Here is a 15,505-nt window from a genome sequence, read left to right on the forward strand (position 1 = left end):
AAATATTCTCATTCTTAATTTATTCATACAAATAATTAATTATACGTAGGTACAGGAAAAAAGCTTTTGAACACTTTCTTTCTAGATAAATGTGCCACCTTTAAACTCTTTTAGCTCCAAACCAACCATTCATTTCAATTTACTCATAATATCACAAACATACTAATCCAAATAATTTACCCAGCATCACTGACATTTTCCTCAACTCAAGTGGTTCTTACAGTTTCACTCAAACCAGCAAACTCAACTGACATGAATGAAAGGGGCTTTGCTCAATAGGAGTTTGACTCTCAATACAAAATACTGGTACACAATGAGCTGCCAAACAAAACAAATATAGGGGATATGAATAATACATTTTTAACGGCGTAAAGAACACATCATTTTAACCAGATGTAAAAGTTATAATCATCATTATCTGGAAGATTAAATGTTACAAAATTTCAGCATGTTTCCATTTTATTTTCTTAAAAACAAAGCGCACACTAAAATCCACTGTGGAAACAAGAAAGCAACACCCCAGGGGTCTGCAAACAGAAAGTGTTTGCAATTAAAATTGATGAATATTTAAAGCTGTAAAAATAGACTTTAGGAGAGAGCCGATATACATTCAGCTTTTGAAAATGCTGGTTATTACAACCCACCATCAGTGAAAACTCAAAACGCATCGCATGTTTTCTCATTGGAGCCACACCTGCGTTGTGCAAATAGCAGTAACAGAACATCAGTGCTACTCATTCAACCACTAATTGACAGACAAATCTTATTTTTACAAAGTAGTCAGCATGATGGCAAGTATAGTCTGTGTGGGACATTTGATCTTAGCACCACCTGCTGGCTGTCGTTGGGCAGCTCCTATGCAGTGCACAAACACTAGTACAATTTAGTGAGCTATGAAGAATCCCTTAACAACACTTTCAGAGGTACATGGGTCATAAAGCTCTTTTTAAACAGATCAAAATTGTAATCCCTTTCCAAAGACACACAAGTCATTTACGCAGTTAGTATAGCACACATAAAATCACCTCTACTCCTTAGATTCAATGAGACCAGGACCCGATTTGGAAACAAATCTCAGCTGTACTGCACTCAATAAACTTACCGGGAAAACACTAGTTCGTTCCCTGATCACATCCTTAAGGCTGTTTATTAGAGACAACAGATCAAATCAAGTTAAAGTTCAATAGTTTTAGCTTCCTTGTCAGAGTTTTTGGTCCTTCCTTGTCAGATCAAATTATTTCATGTTTTTATTTCTATGTTTTGAAGGGTTGTGCGCTCTTAAGCCCTTTCCAAGAAGTACACACAGACCATCGGCTCATTTCTTGCTCCTTACAGAACATACATGTGTAAAGTCTGGAGTAAGTGGCTAGTTTGCATTTGTACACGTGAAGAGCACATCTGAGTAACACGGGGGAGGGAGGGTTGAATGGGGGAGTTTGACAAATAATGAATGCATCTGCTAACAAATAAATGAGTCAAGTCCTTCCCCACTTTACAGTGACTTTATCACATGTTGTTGATCCAACTTGACTACACCGATAAAGTAAAGCACAAACACATGAAACACACGATTTCTGACGCCTGGATGGACACAGACCAACAGGTTGGTAAAGTGGAGCATATAAACAACCAAGTGCTCCTCAGCTGGGCCGGCTGGACTCCATGTGACTGTGAATGTTAGTAAAGGGCTTTTATTGACGCATTCACACGCGCAAATCGAGGCGTAAATGCCACGTGTGACGTTGAATTGACACTGAAGTAGATGTACAGTAATCCCACACCTGTCTTTAGTTTGTGTTTCTGTGGAAAGGGCCATGGCTTGGGGAGAGGGTTGGCAAGAATCAATAGAAAACAACTGTTCCTCCCTCTTCACGCCTGTGTGTTAGGACTCCCAGGGTCCGTTGAAGGGGAGGTCCTTGTGTTTCTAGCTTTGTCCAAATGGATACGGTCCATGAAACCCCTGTAAAGAGACAATAATAAAGAAAAATGTTTTGGCAAAATATACATTTAAACATAAGTTGCTAAATAGTGCCGCCACATAGTTATTGCTTTGCTTTGAATGTTCCACTGTGTGACATTAAACTCATCCATTTCCTCCTCTCGCACTAAAAATACATGTCATGAAAACATGCAAGCTGCTAGAAAGTTAAATGGTACCAGGAGCATTCCAGGTGAAGCAATAACATCTGCATGGAGACAAGCAGGTGCGTACTAGTTTACATAGTACACCTTTAAGGAAAAGGAATTATGATGAAAAAGTCCTTGACACACCTGTCCAGATGTCACCACAGAGAGATTGGTTTGAAGACCATTTGATGCCCTGTTTACAACATTATGAGACAGTCCGTTTTGATCTGAATCTTCTGTGTGTTCCCAGACTCCTCCAGGGTCTGTGAAACTGCTGTCAGCGGCATCGTACTTATTCTTCTGCGGTGAAGCGAATGGGTTGAAGTCTCCCTGAACATTGCGCTGGGGTTGGGTGTTAAATTCTGTCTCAAAGGACGATAGTTGCTGAGTCACACCAAGGAGACCACCAATTTCTACTGTGAGTATTACCCAAATTATATCTGTGAAAAGAAACGGGTACAGTTTAAAATGGCAGATTCCAAGTGCAGTTTCTGTTCTTAAACCAAGGTCATACAAACGTGACAAACAACCACAGATTTAAGACACGGATGAGCAAAATATCAACAAAATATCAACATCTGAATTGTAATAACTAAGAGGTTTGTGACTTACCACCATAAAATAAACCTGTTGAGGTGCACATTCTCCACTGGCCTTGGTACATTCCGGGGGCAGTGGGACTCCTCATTTGAACACTTACATCTTCAACTTCTTGCGGGTCTAAAGACTTGACCATAACCGTGTTAACATGCCCAAACTGATCCCCACCAATGTACTTGAGACTAACTCCAGGAGGCCAAGACTCTGCACCTATGGAGTGAAAACCAAAGTAAAACCAGCTTTTGCCATTGGAAGGTCTCATTTCAGCTCGGTTTATTGACTATAACATGTTGCTTGCCTGGGTTTTGTATCCTCCACGTCTTTGTGAAGGGTGTATCTGGGGGAACCGACTCTCCCTCTCCAATTGTCACATCCTCAACAAAGGACATGGATGGGGTAATTATGTTGGGACTTTCAAAGTCATAGTATGCACCAATGGCAGCCTGTAGATTCCTGTTAAGTATATACTTTAATTTATACAACGTTTTCATGTTTAAACCCATCATTATTATTATTTTCTAACAGACAGTAGTTACTCAATTAAAGACAATGTATTTTAATTACAAGTTTCTTTTCAGTCACTTTAGTGGCGTGTAATCTAATGTTTGTTGCCACAGCCGCCTTGGGGCAGACTTGCCTGGCTGGTAAAAAAAAAAAAAAAAAAAAAAGAACATCGACAACCAACAACAACGAGAATACTAGTAAATATATAAACAACTAAAAGTAATATGTATGGTGCATAGTCCACCAAAATATGTTTTTTTTCTGCCATTTCCAAATAGCACTTGTTGTCACACGGGTTGCGTCAGAAGACGTAGATGAAGTGATTTCTCAAAAAACAGCTCTGGAGACTCTTATGTAACACTGCACAAATAATCTACACTCATTGCTAAGTGCTTAAATAAGCAAGCTAGCTCCCAAGGCAGACCGTGACTCTCCTAATTAGTTTCCTGTTTCTATTTCAGATACAACTCAGAAGAAACAAGAAGAACACCTAAAATATTTAAACTTTTAGTTTCACTTTGAGTCTGAAGTCTTCCTTTAGTGCCTCTTGGCGTGCAGAAACATCATGGCTGTATCAGGCTTTTAGCATACAGCAATCTCCAAGTCACTTTCTTCAGATCAGGCTCTATAATCATGTTTTCCTCATGCCGAGCTGCTTGTACACAGGCCTGTCCCGCACTCACCAGTTGGTCATGTCCAGGAAGAAAGCGCATCCAGCGGGGTTGAGCTGGAAGCCCAGCAGCCTCTGAAACTCCGTGATCAGAACGTCCTTGTCCGTGGTGCCCATGCAGCTGAACTTCTGCATCAGCTCTGCATCCACGTCCATGTCCGTGCTGTCCATGGGTGACGTTGCCCCGTAATGGAGACTGTCTGACCGCGGACCTTTCAGTTCACTTCGGGGCCTGTTTCAACCATCACAGCCATAATAACATCCACCTCCACAACAACAAGCGCCAGTGCGCATGGCACAAGAAAGGGGACGCTGTTTGACGTTACAACAGCTAAAGCACGAGCGCCGCTCTCCCCCAATCACAACGAGCAAACGACGTCAGCTGTTGCTATTTGCAGTCACATCTTCATTGGTTTATTTAAGTCAACGTTTATTAAGCAATTCCCAATTTAGAAACTAAAAATATTTTCATTTTGTGACCAAGTTACCACGTAATTTACTTTTTTTGTACTTTTACGGGCTATATGTTATTGTCTGTTATTTGTCACGTATATGTCACCCTATGAGTCCTATATTTTTTATTTTATTTTTAAAAATTAAAAAGAATGAGACGTTTTTTGAAAATTACCTAACTGTGAAATCTAAAATCTAGATATGGCTTTTTTCTTGGAGCGGAACTCAAGTTTAGTAGATCATTTAATCGGGGGCACGTAATTTCAGAGACACAGGAAGTGCTCGCTTGGACGGCGACAGCAGTGAATTTCAAACATGCCCAAGTAAGAAATGATTCACTTTATACAAAATAATGTGTGCTTTTTTGTGGGGTCATTGTTTGTTTATACAAGTACCTTCTCGTGTTTGACTCCAATGTATGTATTGATCGATTTATCGGGGTTGTGGTTTACATCGGGAGCTTTGTATGACCATGCCATGATGTATGCTACCGCCACCACAATAATTCACGAGATACTAGAGTTTTTGAAACACACGTCTTTGTAAATCCTACGCATTCATCTAATTAATCGATGATGAATACACATGTATTTACGGAAAGTTATACAAGTAAACCAACATTGTACTGGGATCTTGTCCTTTCCACGGTGGAAAGGACAAGAGCCTGGAAATGGCTTACCGCTTTTGTCAAAGAACTATGACAAACGTGCGAGCGGTGCTTCTTAAAGTCTGAAATCCATCACTTTCATTGTAGTAGCCCCACTCTCCCTCGGTCTCAGTCACTTTTCAAACATTATCTCCCCGCAGGTTTTACTGTGACTACTGTGACACCTATCTAACACATGACTCGGTGAGTTTCTCTTCAAGTCGCTTATATGTCTGTAACTAGTGCACAATTGCTTGTTCTTTTTTTTATTCTCTTACTTGTGCTGTTGTTACTATATTCCAGCCGTCAGTGAGGAAAACGCACTGTAGTGGGCGAAAACACAAGGAAAATGTGAAAGATTATTATCAGAAATGGATGGAGGAGCAAGCACAGAGTCTAATTGATAAGACAAGTAAGAATTAAACCTCACTCTTTGTATACTGATGGAAATGGAACACTGAAGACCCTGAGTGGCTAATGCGTGTCACATGTCCCAGTGCTCATCAGCCTTTCTTTCATGTTTCTAGCGGCTGCATTTCAACAAGGGAAGATTCCTCCCTCACCTTTCCCTGGCGGACCTCCACCAGGTTCGTAATTATAAATCAATAGACTCCACTCTCCCACAAGGACTTAGCGAACTTAGAAAAGGGTTTGAAGCTAATTTTTTATTTTATTTTATCTTGCACAATTTCATTATTAACATGGGTTAGTTAGGCCTTTTAGACATCAATCAGGACAACTTTACAAATGAGGCCATTACAAATTACAAATGCATGTCCTCCCTCCTTTTACAAATTAGCATCTTCTCTTTGGTTGATGATTGTGTTTACCTAGGTGGTCCTCCTCGTCCTGGCATGTTGCCCACTCCGCCAATGGGAGGTCCACCCATGATGCCTATGATGGGGCCTCCTCCACATGGCATGATGCCTGGTGGACCTGGTAAGGAAATGTATATTTTTTTTTATGTGATTCAAAATCATATTTGACTTGGAAAGATGGAGATAAAATTCTGTAACATTTCCTATTCACTGAGTTTGAGATTATCATTGGTAATGAGGATATTCCATGTTACTTGTTAACCTAAAGATAGAACAAAAAGGTTTTGTCTTGTAAAACCCACTTGCGTAACCTCACTTTTTCTCTGCAGGCATGAGGCCGCCAATGGGAGGGCCCATGCAGATGATGCCAGGGCCACCACACATGATGCGTCATCCTCGGCCCATGATGATGCCAGTGAGGCCCGGCATGATGCGCCCCGACAGATAAGAGTGCGGATTGTCTTTGTTGCCACCAACGGACTTGCTCAGATGAGAATGTGTGGTTCTCGCATTTTAGACATTTTTAACTTTAAAAAAAAGACCTAAAGCTCATTTCTGTCACCATTTCTGTTTATGACCTCCATGTAAAATTTGTAACAACAAATTGTAGTTTCGGGTTTTTTTTCCCCAATAAGTGTTGTGTATGTTTTGGTTTCATGTGCCATGCTCATCTTCTTCACACCTCTAGACTGAGTTTTTTTTGTTTTTTATTTTTTTCAAAGTTTTCTTTAATGTTTTGTATGTTGTTACATTGTGGAATAAAGCCGCAATTTCTCAACCCGACTCTCGGATGCATATCTTTATCTATGCAAACACTTCTCATTAATTTCTTTGCTTTATAATTCTGATCTATATCCTGAGCCACATTGTTGTTTCAGATTATTTAAAAAGGTGGATTGTAAAGTATGTGCGAACGCCTAAGGCTTGAATACTATTGTTAGAACAATTTTGTTCAATTGTTTTCACAAAGACTTATTTCATATCGTGAGATCAAGTCATTTGGACATGACTTGGCTCTAACTGGTTGTTTCTATACAGCACTCAACCAACGAAGTTCAAAATTAAGTCCACATGTTTTTGGTATTGATACCTGCTCTAATGAGGTTTGTTACTCATTTCAGTATCAATTATTCTTATTGTTTTTCATCAAAGGTCACTGAAGTCATCAGCATTTTGACTGCAAAGAAGTCTATACCAGACAAATGTAAATAATTGTACTGTGTTAAATTAATTTCTAATAAGATCATTGCCGTTTTATCACGGCACACAGTTTGAAATGGTTCTACGTCTTAACATTCTGGCTTTAGAAGTTCAGATGGAGGCTACTCTTCCAAACCACTTCAAGGTCAGACACAATTTTGCGGATGCTTCTAAATCTTTGAATGTCGTCACCTAAGGTTTTGCTGAGTGGTTTTGACTCATTTTCTGATGAATCATCACACAAATGTGTAATGTGTCAGACCCGTGACCGTTAGAACTGCTTCTGCATGTTCTTGAGACATTTACTTCATTCTAACAGATGTTGCAGTTAGAACTCGTCCTCATTAGTTTAGTTAGTGAAGCATGGTTAAAGGTTTGCAGCTGTTACATAAAGATTTGTAGTAGCTTATGATTCATTATCTCAGCTGGCATTTGTCTCTGCAATGCCTTGAAAAAAATGTAGCACTTTTCAGATCAACCGTGATGGAGGTGCTCAATAGATGGAGCTAGAGAGTTGCATGTTGTGCGATTAAAAACCCAAGACACAATGTACTGTGATTTCATGTGCTTCTATGAACAATTTATTTGAATACTCTTAAAGGACCTTTCTGGTGTTGCAAAGTTTAGGTTATGAATCAAAACAATTTATGGACAATAACCCTGTGTTTATATTCTATGCTAGACTATTTTTAAATTTGCAAACCGGAGGGAAAGTTGTCCAAAGCACTTTTTTTTCTGTCTATCTTGCATATTGTAAAATCAAAGGTTTGTGGCCAAGACCGTTTGACAGCTTCCATTAAATGTTGTGAAAATATCTACTCTCCACATGAGCGCGACAAGAATAAAACCATGTAATGCACATTTTATGCATATGTCGAGCATAGTCGGACGGAGACCCATGTGCCATCTGAAATCTGAATAGTCTTTATGAATATTCAATCTCACCATGAAGTGGAGCATTGCCCTGAAGGGAGTGTAGTGGAGTGGGAAAGTGTTTATGATTAGGGCTTAGGAGTTGGGGATCATGGGAAGTACTACGATGAAGCTTACACTGAGAATTAGTGCACTGGTACAGCCCATTCAAATTGTATTAACAGCACATCAAATTAGGTAAACAGGGTGGAAAATAACAAATTACAATTACTCATGTTGGAGTAATTGAGTTGATTTTTTTTTGGGTTAGGCCAAGCGTAATCTTTTGAGAAATATTTTTTGAAACATATTTACTGGAGTATAATTCTAGCCATGTACAGTACAAGTGCCAGTAGTCCCAATGCGGTATTTCTGCTGTCTCTGTTCATTTTTACACACAATCACATATAACGCTACATTGCCTGCTTTGAGAATATGTGGATTGTGATTTGAAACAACTTGCATTAGCTTTAAACGGTTTAATAAATCTGGTTTTGTAGCTCATATAAATCTCATGCCTCTAAAATGGCATTATTTGTGTATTTGAGAAGTGTTTTCCATGCATACTTGGAATTAAGTACTAATTCAGTAGGCGACTCCACCACTGGTTAGGGTTAGTGACTCACCTTGCTATTCTTGTCTTATTTGTGAACAGGAATGATTATTTAAGTCACTGGAAAGATTATTAAACAACAGAAAAAAATATCCACTTTAATGATTTTGCTTTCCCTGATAATTTCTCCCACACGGTATTAGGGAGATTAAGTTCTAGCACTGGATAGTCATTATAACTGGCTAATAAGCACCATATTATCCTCATGTGGGACGTCTAGAACTCTCAAAGCCTCCTTGGGGTGATTTTTCCGATTTTTATTTTCCCGTTGGGGGGATTCACAAAATGACATTGTTTATATAGTTTAAGGTGGCAGAGCAAAGTGTTTATTGATTAACTGATTATGTATAACATACATTGCAAGTTTACTGTTCATATCAAATAGATGGTGTAAGTTTTGTCCATAAATTTAGGTTGTTTTGTTAATTTTACATATATCTATGGTGCATTTTCCTCCCCATTTGGCGCCCCCCACCCTAGGCTGACTAAGGAACACAATAATCCCTGACTGACAATTTGCTGTAGTCAATTGGCTCACAAGTGAATGAAGACCAGGATGGTGCTTAGAAATATGGTATGAAGAGGATGATTGCACGGGGGCCGCTGGGTGGGATATTGACTAAAAGAAACACAAACGCTAAAGAGCTCTGCGAAGCAAAGATTTTTGTGGACTCTTTGAAAATCCGTCTCTTCCCTTTTCCTCTCTTTTGTCTCTCTTCTGTCATCTCCGTCTTCTTCCTCCTGCTACCAACACTACTCTGTAATTTAATCCATTTAGTCATGGCTCCAGATCAATATCCATTTTCTTTGGCCTAAGAGCGAGCCTCTTGCTTGTTTCAAACTGTGGTAATGTTGGCCAGCAGGAGCTCCCACAGGCCCATTGGCACAAACAGCTGTAGTACACTGCAGTATCTGAGAAAACAAAGCAGTCTTACACCTAATTCCACTCCAACCTGCTGCACAAAGTGAGTTTACGATTGCTGTCTGAACACACCTCTACGAGTTTCTTTTGAATGAAATGAAGGCATCACAACATCAGACAAAAAGTTGTATAAAGTATGGTACTGCTTGGGTTAAATTGAATTCAAAGACTGATCTCACATTTGCAGAATAAACAAAATACTTGGCTCTTGCAAGCCAGTGGAATAAACACAAAGTTAAAGTGTATTTAGAGAGCAATGGTGTGTCCTGCCATGGGCCAGCTGTGCTCACAGCAGAGAATGACTGACTTTCCTTTACCTGCTCCACTGCCTCATGCATAGTTATGTTTTATAAATAAGCATGTTAAAAATTCATTCTTCCTGCAAGTCAAAAGAATAATCACATTCTATGCAACATTTTACTATAGAAATTTAAGAAGAAACAGTACATTTTTATTATGTAGAAAAAATGCATAATAATAATTAGTGGCAAATAAGTATTTGAGCTTGCATTTAGTTTCGAAGTCCGGAAATTTAATGGAGACTCATAAAAATATATAAGCTTGTAAATCTTGCACTGGGCCATTAAGTATTTTGAAGGCAGTTGGTCAAAAAGATATTTGAGGGTCACAACGTTTTAAACGATTGACATATACATGAGCTGCATGTCTTAAGCCAACAAGATCTTTATTATAAATCAGTTAATTCTATTCACCCCCAAAGTGAAGCATTTTGATTTATCTGTTAAGCTCTTCATAGCATGGATTAAACATTTTCAATTCAAGTTATGAAGTAAAATTTAAATGACATGTTTTCCAAAATGGAAGTTTAAATTTAGAAATGATTCTCTTGTGTGTCACTACTCACACTATTGGCAAACAGACATTACTTTAAATTACTTTTAATATATATAGATAGGCCTAATTCACAGCAAATGTGTTTTCATCTATTTGACTCATTTTGTTGTTATAATTGGTCCCTGACCCAGAATCCTTTTATTTCCAGTTCTTGCAGTCGGGTGTGTGTTCAGCCCAATTATTATTATTTTTTAAGCATATACAAACAGGATTTTACATGCATGCTCAAACCATTATTTTTATTACCTGAATATAGCTGTTATAAAATACACACATTTTGTTATTTTTTCTCCCATATTGAGAGCATTTTATGCTACACTTTACTGTGCTGCAGATGTTAGAAGCACAAATCAAGATGGATCTACTGATATAGCACTTCTGTCTAGTCCCTGTTTTAGTAGTGTTACCACTACTTTCTAGTTGGAGAAAGGCACAGAACCCAAATGCTTAGTCAGACTTGCTTTGCAGTGGTTTTATTCATGATATCCAAGATTGATTAAACTGCTTTCCAGCCTCAGCCTCAGGTATCCGACATTGTTCCATCTGAGTCAGCATTTGATGCTACCAGCTTTCTATCACTAAAGATGCTCATATTGTCAATAAACATTTAGCAAACTTAGTCGTTTTGGAAGACCAAGTTAAGTCATTTTTAATACAGAAACTTGCCTGCTGATTTTTCAAATGTTGTGCTCTTTATTACAGAAGGCCAGATCTGAACGATGTGCGTGAACGCCACACGTGATGTGTTCAGAGGAAGATGTGCTACTTTCTGTTGGGCCATCTGGTCTTTACATTTACATTTATAAATTAATTCATAAATGTGTATGTTCATTTCTTGAAGATTAAATGTATCACATTTATCTATATGATCAAGGAATGTGTCACACGTAAATGTTATCAAAGCAAAGCAAAATCAAGAGTTTGTCCAAAAGACTGGAGTTCTGCTGCCTGTCCTTTTACTTCAACAACAAGTTTTTATGCTTCTAAAATGTGTCTAGGGCAAAGTTTATTTTTATAGAAACTAAAGTATTCTGGTTCACAAACTCTTTGATGTTCCAAAGGGAGAAAGGCTAAAAGCTTTTGGCAGTTTCTTTGCATCTAAAAAAAGCACCGATTGAGGCATAGCTTGAGTACTGATCATGTTTATATTTTATTATGAGCAAAATGATCTTTGTTAAATTTCCTTTTGTCATAAAAGTTTTTGTCATCCCTCCACAAAAATGTATGTCTGTAGTTCCTCGCATGTAGTTAATCTTTGTTAAAGTGCTGCATCTTATAATGGAAGTGGATTGACTCCCAGAATCCCATCTGTGAGAATGACTCTTGGCTGAATATACTGAACATGTTTGATTGATTCATTGCTGCGTCTGTATGATTGCTATCATTGAAGAATACGTCTCTAGTACTTAGATATGGAGCTTGTCAAGGACGGCTATTACTGTGCTCTCATATTGAAAGTGACCTAGCTGTGAACCGTCATCTTTATCTGTGCATTAATTACCTTGCCCTCCTCATCCTTTCTTCTTCTGAATTCAAATGTGTTCATACTTATTCACTCAGCTTGTGTTGCGTATAACGTGACGTGAATTGTGTGTTAATAGTTTGAAAATGTAAAACAAATCAAATCAAAGTGCATTATGTGACTATTCATGATGGTGGAGACAAGCAGGGGGCCGACTTGTCTTGGAGATGTTGCCTAATGTTTCACAATATGGCATTTAATCAATTACGGGTGTTTTTTATTGCTTAGAAATACTTAAATGTCAGCATTTCTTCATGCAGATGGATACAGTTAATGCCTTACTGTGGAACATTATATATAGCTAATAACTTCATGGAGTGGAGCAGAAAGTAGTGGAAATAGTAAAATGTTATGTGACTCGTTTTTAGTCTAATGAGAATTACTTTTTCAAGAAATTATACTTCTTAGAGTCATTTTTTTTACACTATACTTTTACTCTTATTTTTATCGAAGTAACAGTACTTTTACTTGTGTAAAAGTTTTGGTTCCTTTTCCCACTGTGAGTGACTGTAAATCTACAAGTGACAAAGGTTTTATGTTGAAACAAGTTTAATATTTGTGTTTCTTGCACTGCCCTTTCAGATATTAGTTTTCCTCATTTTGTGTCTATCTTTTTAAAATGCCAGATTAATCAATGTTTTGTCCTTCCAATTACTTAAACATACATAAACACTACACTACAATACTACTAAATATGATGTTACGCCCCGTTTATCTTAAAAATACTCTTACTTGAGTTATAGTTTCCCCAAATACCTTTTTACACTTAACTTTACTCTTGAGTATGATTTTTGGCGAGTCCACCCACCCACCAAATGTAAAGCACCTAATAATAATAATAATAATTGTCATCCAGACTCTTTTTATGGATACTTTACTTGCCTCTCAAAAGTCGCAGTTTTGAAGATGCTCTGTCTCCTTCATTGCAATTTGCCCATTGTCAAACTTCATATAACATATATCACTAGTGCTAATGTTATACATGATTGATTTCACATCACTAAATTCATACATTCTTTCTAGCCACACAAACAGAGTAAAGACCTGGATTCCACAGTACACTCTGATTTAGATCCTGGCTAAATGTATTTGTATCTCTCTATCTTTCTCCTTATGTGGCCTCCAGCGCTTGTGCCACAAATATGATGAAAAAGCTTCCCTTATCACAATAAATGTATGTCCGTTTGCAAATAGGATGCAAACATGTGGTACCACTAACACTGATAAGGAGAGTAACAATGCTCGAGTTGTGCCTCCAGGTGAACTGTATAATGAGTGCATTTAACAAGGGGAAAGATAAACCTGGAAATCTATCTATTTATACAACGCAGTTTACATTCTCTTCCCTCAAGTGCACAAAGTGAAGTCTTTTGTTTATTTCTTCTGCCTATATTGTGTGTTGTTATTGATTTATTGATTTTGCCCCTCATTCAAACCTTTACATTTATCCATGGCCACTCAATGTAAGTATAATGCAGATTGCTGTGTGGAGTTTGAGACACTGGCACTAGAAGACACTGTATCACTTGGTGTATTGCAAGCGACCTCCTTTCACATCCAGACATTTTTTGATTCTTCCAATAAGACAATGGTGGGAATGATTCTGTGTCCAGGGCATGAAGGCAGTTGTGTTTGTGTGGGCTCCATTGTTTCCGTCTCTGTCTGACGTTGATGGATATCCAGCTGCACGCCTTCACTCAGCCGCACACTCCTGTTTCCTCACGGAGAGGTCAGCTCCGCTCCTAGTCACTGCAAACACCCTCACTAGAATTGTGGACTATTGGTGAAAAGGGCAGGTGTTGTTCAGTGAACCTTTTGATTCACTGTTAAAGAAGGGAATGTAAGCTGTCTCAGAGGAAATACTTCAGAAGTAAAATTATTCTTTTTATTGTACCATATTGAAACTTTTTTTACACACATCAAAAATAAAACTTGAAATATGGTGACGGAAGAGTTCTAGATGAAGAGTGTATTATTGAGGAACGTCATAAATTGTTTGTACATTTTTGACATTTTGATTCAATAACGATACTTCAATGTGTTCACAGCTCTGTATATGTATACAAACAAGTCTCTCCGTGCCCCAAAGTACATCTCGGACATGTTAGTGCCATGAACCATCTCGGACTCTGAGGACCTCAGGGGCCGGCCTCCTGCTGGTGCTCAGAGTCAGGACTAAAGATGGGCTGGCCTCCTGCTGGTGCTCAGAGTCAGGACTAAACATGGACCGGCCTCCTGCTGGTGCCAGAGTCAGGACTAAAGATGGGCCGGCCTCCTGCTGGTGCTCAGAGTCAGGACTAAAGATGGACCGGCCTCCTGCTGGTGCTCAGAGTCAGGACTAAAGATGGGCCGGCCTCCTGCTGGTGCCAGAGTCAGGACTAAAGATGGGCCGGCCTCCTGCTGGTGCCAGAGTCAGGACTAAAGATGGGCCGGCCTCCTGCTGGTGCCAGAGTCAGGACTAATCATGGACCGGCCTCCTGCTGGTGCCAGAGTCAGGACTAATCATGGACCGGCCTCCTGCTGGTGCCAGTCAGGACTAAACATGGACCGGCCTCCTGCTGGTGCCAGAGTCAGGACTAAACATGGACCGGCCTCCTGCTGGTGCCCAGAGTCAGGACTAAACATGGACAGTCCTCCTGCTGGTGCCCAGAGTCAGGACTAAACATGGACCGGCCTCCTGCTGGTGCCCAGAGTCAGGACTAAACATGGACAGTCCTCCTGCTGGTGCCCAGAGTCAGGACTAAACATGGACCGGCCTCCTGCTGGTGCCCAGAGTCAGGACTAAACATGGACAGTCCTCCTGCTGGTGCCCAGAGTCAGGACTAAACATGGACCGGCCTCCTGCTGGTGCCAGAGTCAGGACTAAAGATGGGCCGGCCTCCTGCTGGTGCTCAGAGTCAGGACTAAAGATGGACCGGCCTCCTGCTGGTGCTCAGAGTCAGGACTAAACATGGGCCGGCCTCCTGCTGGTGCCAGAGTCAGGACTAAAGATGGGCCGGCCTCCTGCTGGTGCCAGAGTCAGGACTAAAGATGGGCCGGCCTCCTGCTGGTGCCAGAGTCAGGACTAATCATGGACCGGCCTCCTGCTGGTGCCAGAGTCAGGACTAATCATGGACCGGCCTCCTGCTGGTGCCAGTCAGGACTAAACATGGACCGGCCTCCTGCTGGTGCCAGAGTCAGGACTAAACATGGACCGGCCTCCTGCTGGTGCCCAGAGTCAGGACTAAACATGGACAGTCCTCCTGCTGGTGCCCAGAGTCAGGACTAAACATGGACCGGCCTCCTGCTGGTGCCCAGAGTCAGGACTAAACATGGACAGTCCTCCTGCTGGTGCCCAGAGTCAGGACTAAACATGGACCGGCCTCCTGCTGGTGCCCAGAGTCAGGACTAAACATGGACAGTCCTCCTGCTGGTGCCCAGAGTCAGGACTAAACATGGACCGGCCTCCTGCTGGTGCCCAGAGTCAGGACTAAACATGGACAGTCCTCCTGCTGGTGCCCAGAGTCAGGACTAAACATGGACCGGCCTCCTGCTGGTGCCAGAGTCAGGACTAAACATGGACCGGCCTCCTGCTGGTGCCAGAGTCAGGACTAAACATGGACCGGCCTCCTGCTGGTGCCCAGAGTCAGGACTAAACATGGACCGGCCTCCTGCTGGTGCCAG

General features: G+C 40.3%; 2 protein-coding genes across 2 annotated transcripts; one reads left to right on the forward strand and one right to left on the reverse strand.

Moving 5' to 3' along the window:
* Positions 1-3: 3 nt before the first annotated feature.
* On the reverse strand, positions 4-4,219 carry ilrun (inflammation and lipid regulator with UBA-like and NBR1-like domains). The gene is made up of 5 exons (XM_072452155.1): positions 3,915-4,219; positions 3,026-3,180; positions 2,740-2,937; positions 2,272-2,567; positions 4-1,960 (listed from the first exon to the last, which is right to left on the reverse strand). Exons 1-5 carry the CDS (start codon positions 4,070-4,072, stop codon positions 1,925-1,927), a joined length of 843 nt encoding a protein of 280 aa, XP_072308256.1. The 5' UTR covers positions 4,073-4,219; the 3' UTR covers positions 4-1,924.
* A 330-nt stretch (positions 4,220-4,549) lies between these two features.
* On the forward strand, positions 4,550-6,599 carry snrpc (small nuclear ribonucleoprotein polypeptide C). The gene is made up of 6 exons (XM_072452868.1): positions 4,550-4,677; positions 5,162-5,204; positions 5,304-5,412; positions 5,528-5,587; positions 5,835-5,939; positions 6,148-6,599. The coding sequence occupies exons 1-6, from the start codon at positions 4,670-4,672 to the stop codon at positions 6,264-6,266; spliced, it is 444 nt and encodes a 147-aa protein (XP_072308969.1). The 5' UTR covers positions 4,550-4,669; the 3' UTR covers positions 6,267-6,599.
* Positions 6,600-15,505: the final 8,906 nt, after the last annotated feature.

The sequence above is a fragment of the Eucyclogobius newberryi genome, unplaced genomic scaffold (genome assembly GCF_026437365.1).
Source record: "Eucyclogobius newberryi isolate DKJ021-1_F unplaced genomic scaffold, fEucNew1.0.hap1 SCAF_19, whole genome shotgun sequence".
Taxonomy (NCBI): Eukaryota; Metazoa; Chordata; class Actinopteri; order Gobiiformes; family Gobiidae; genus Eucyclogobius; species Eucyclogobius newberryi.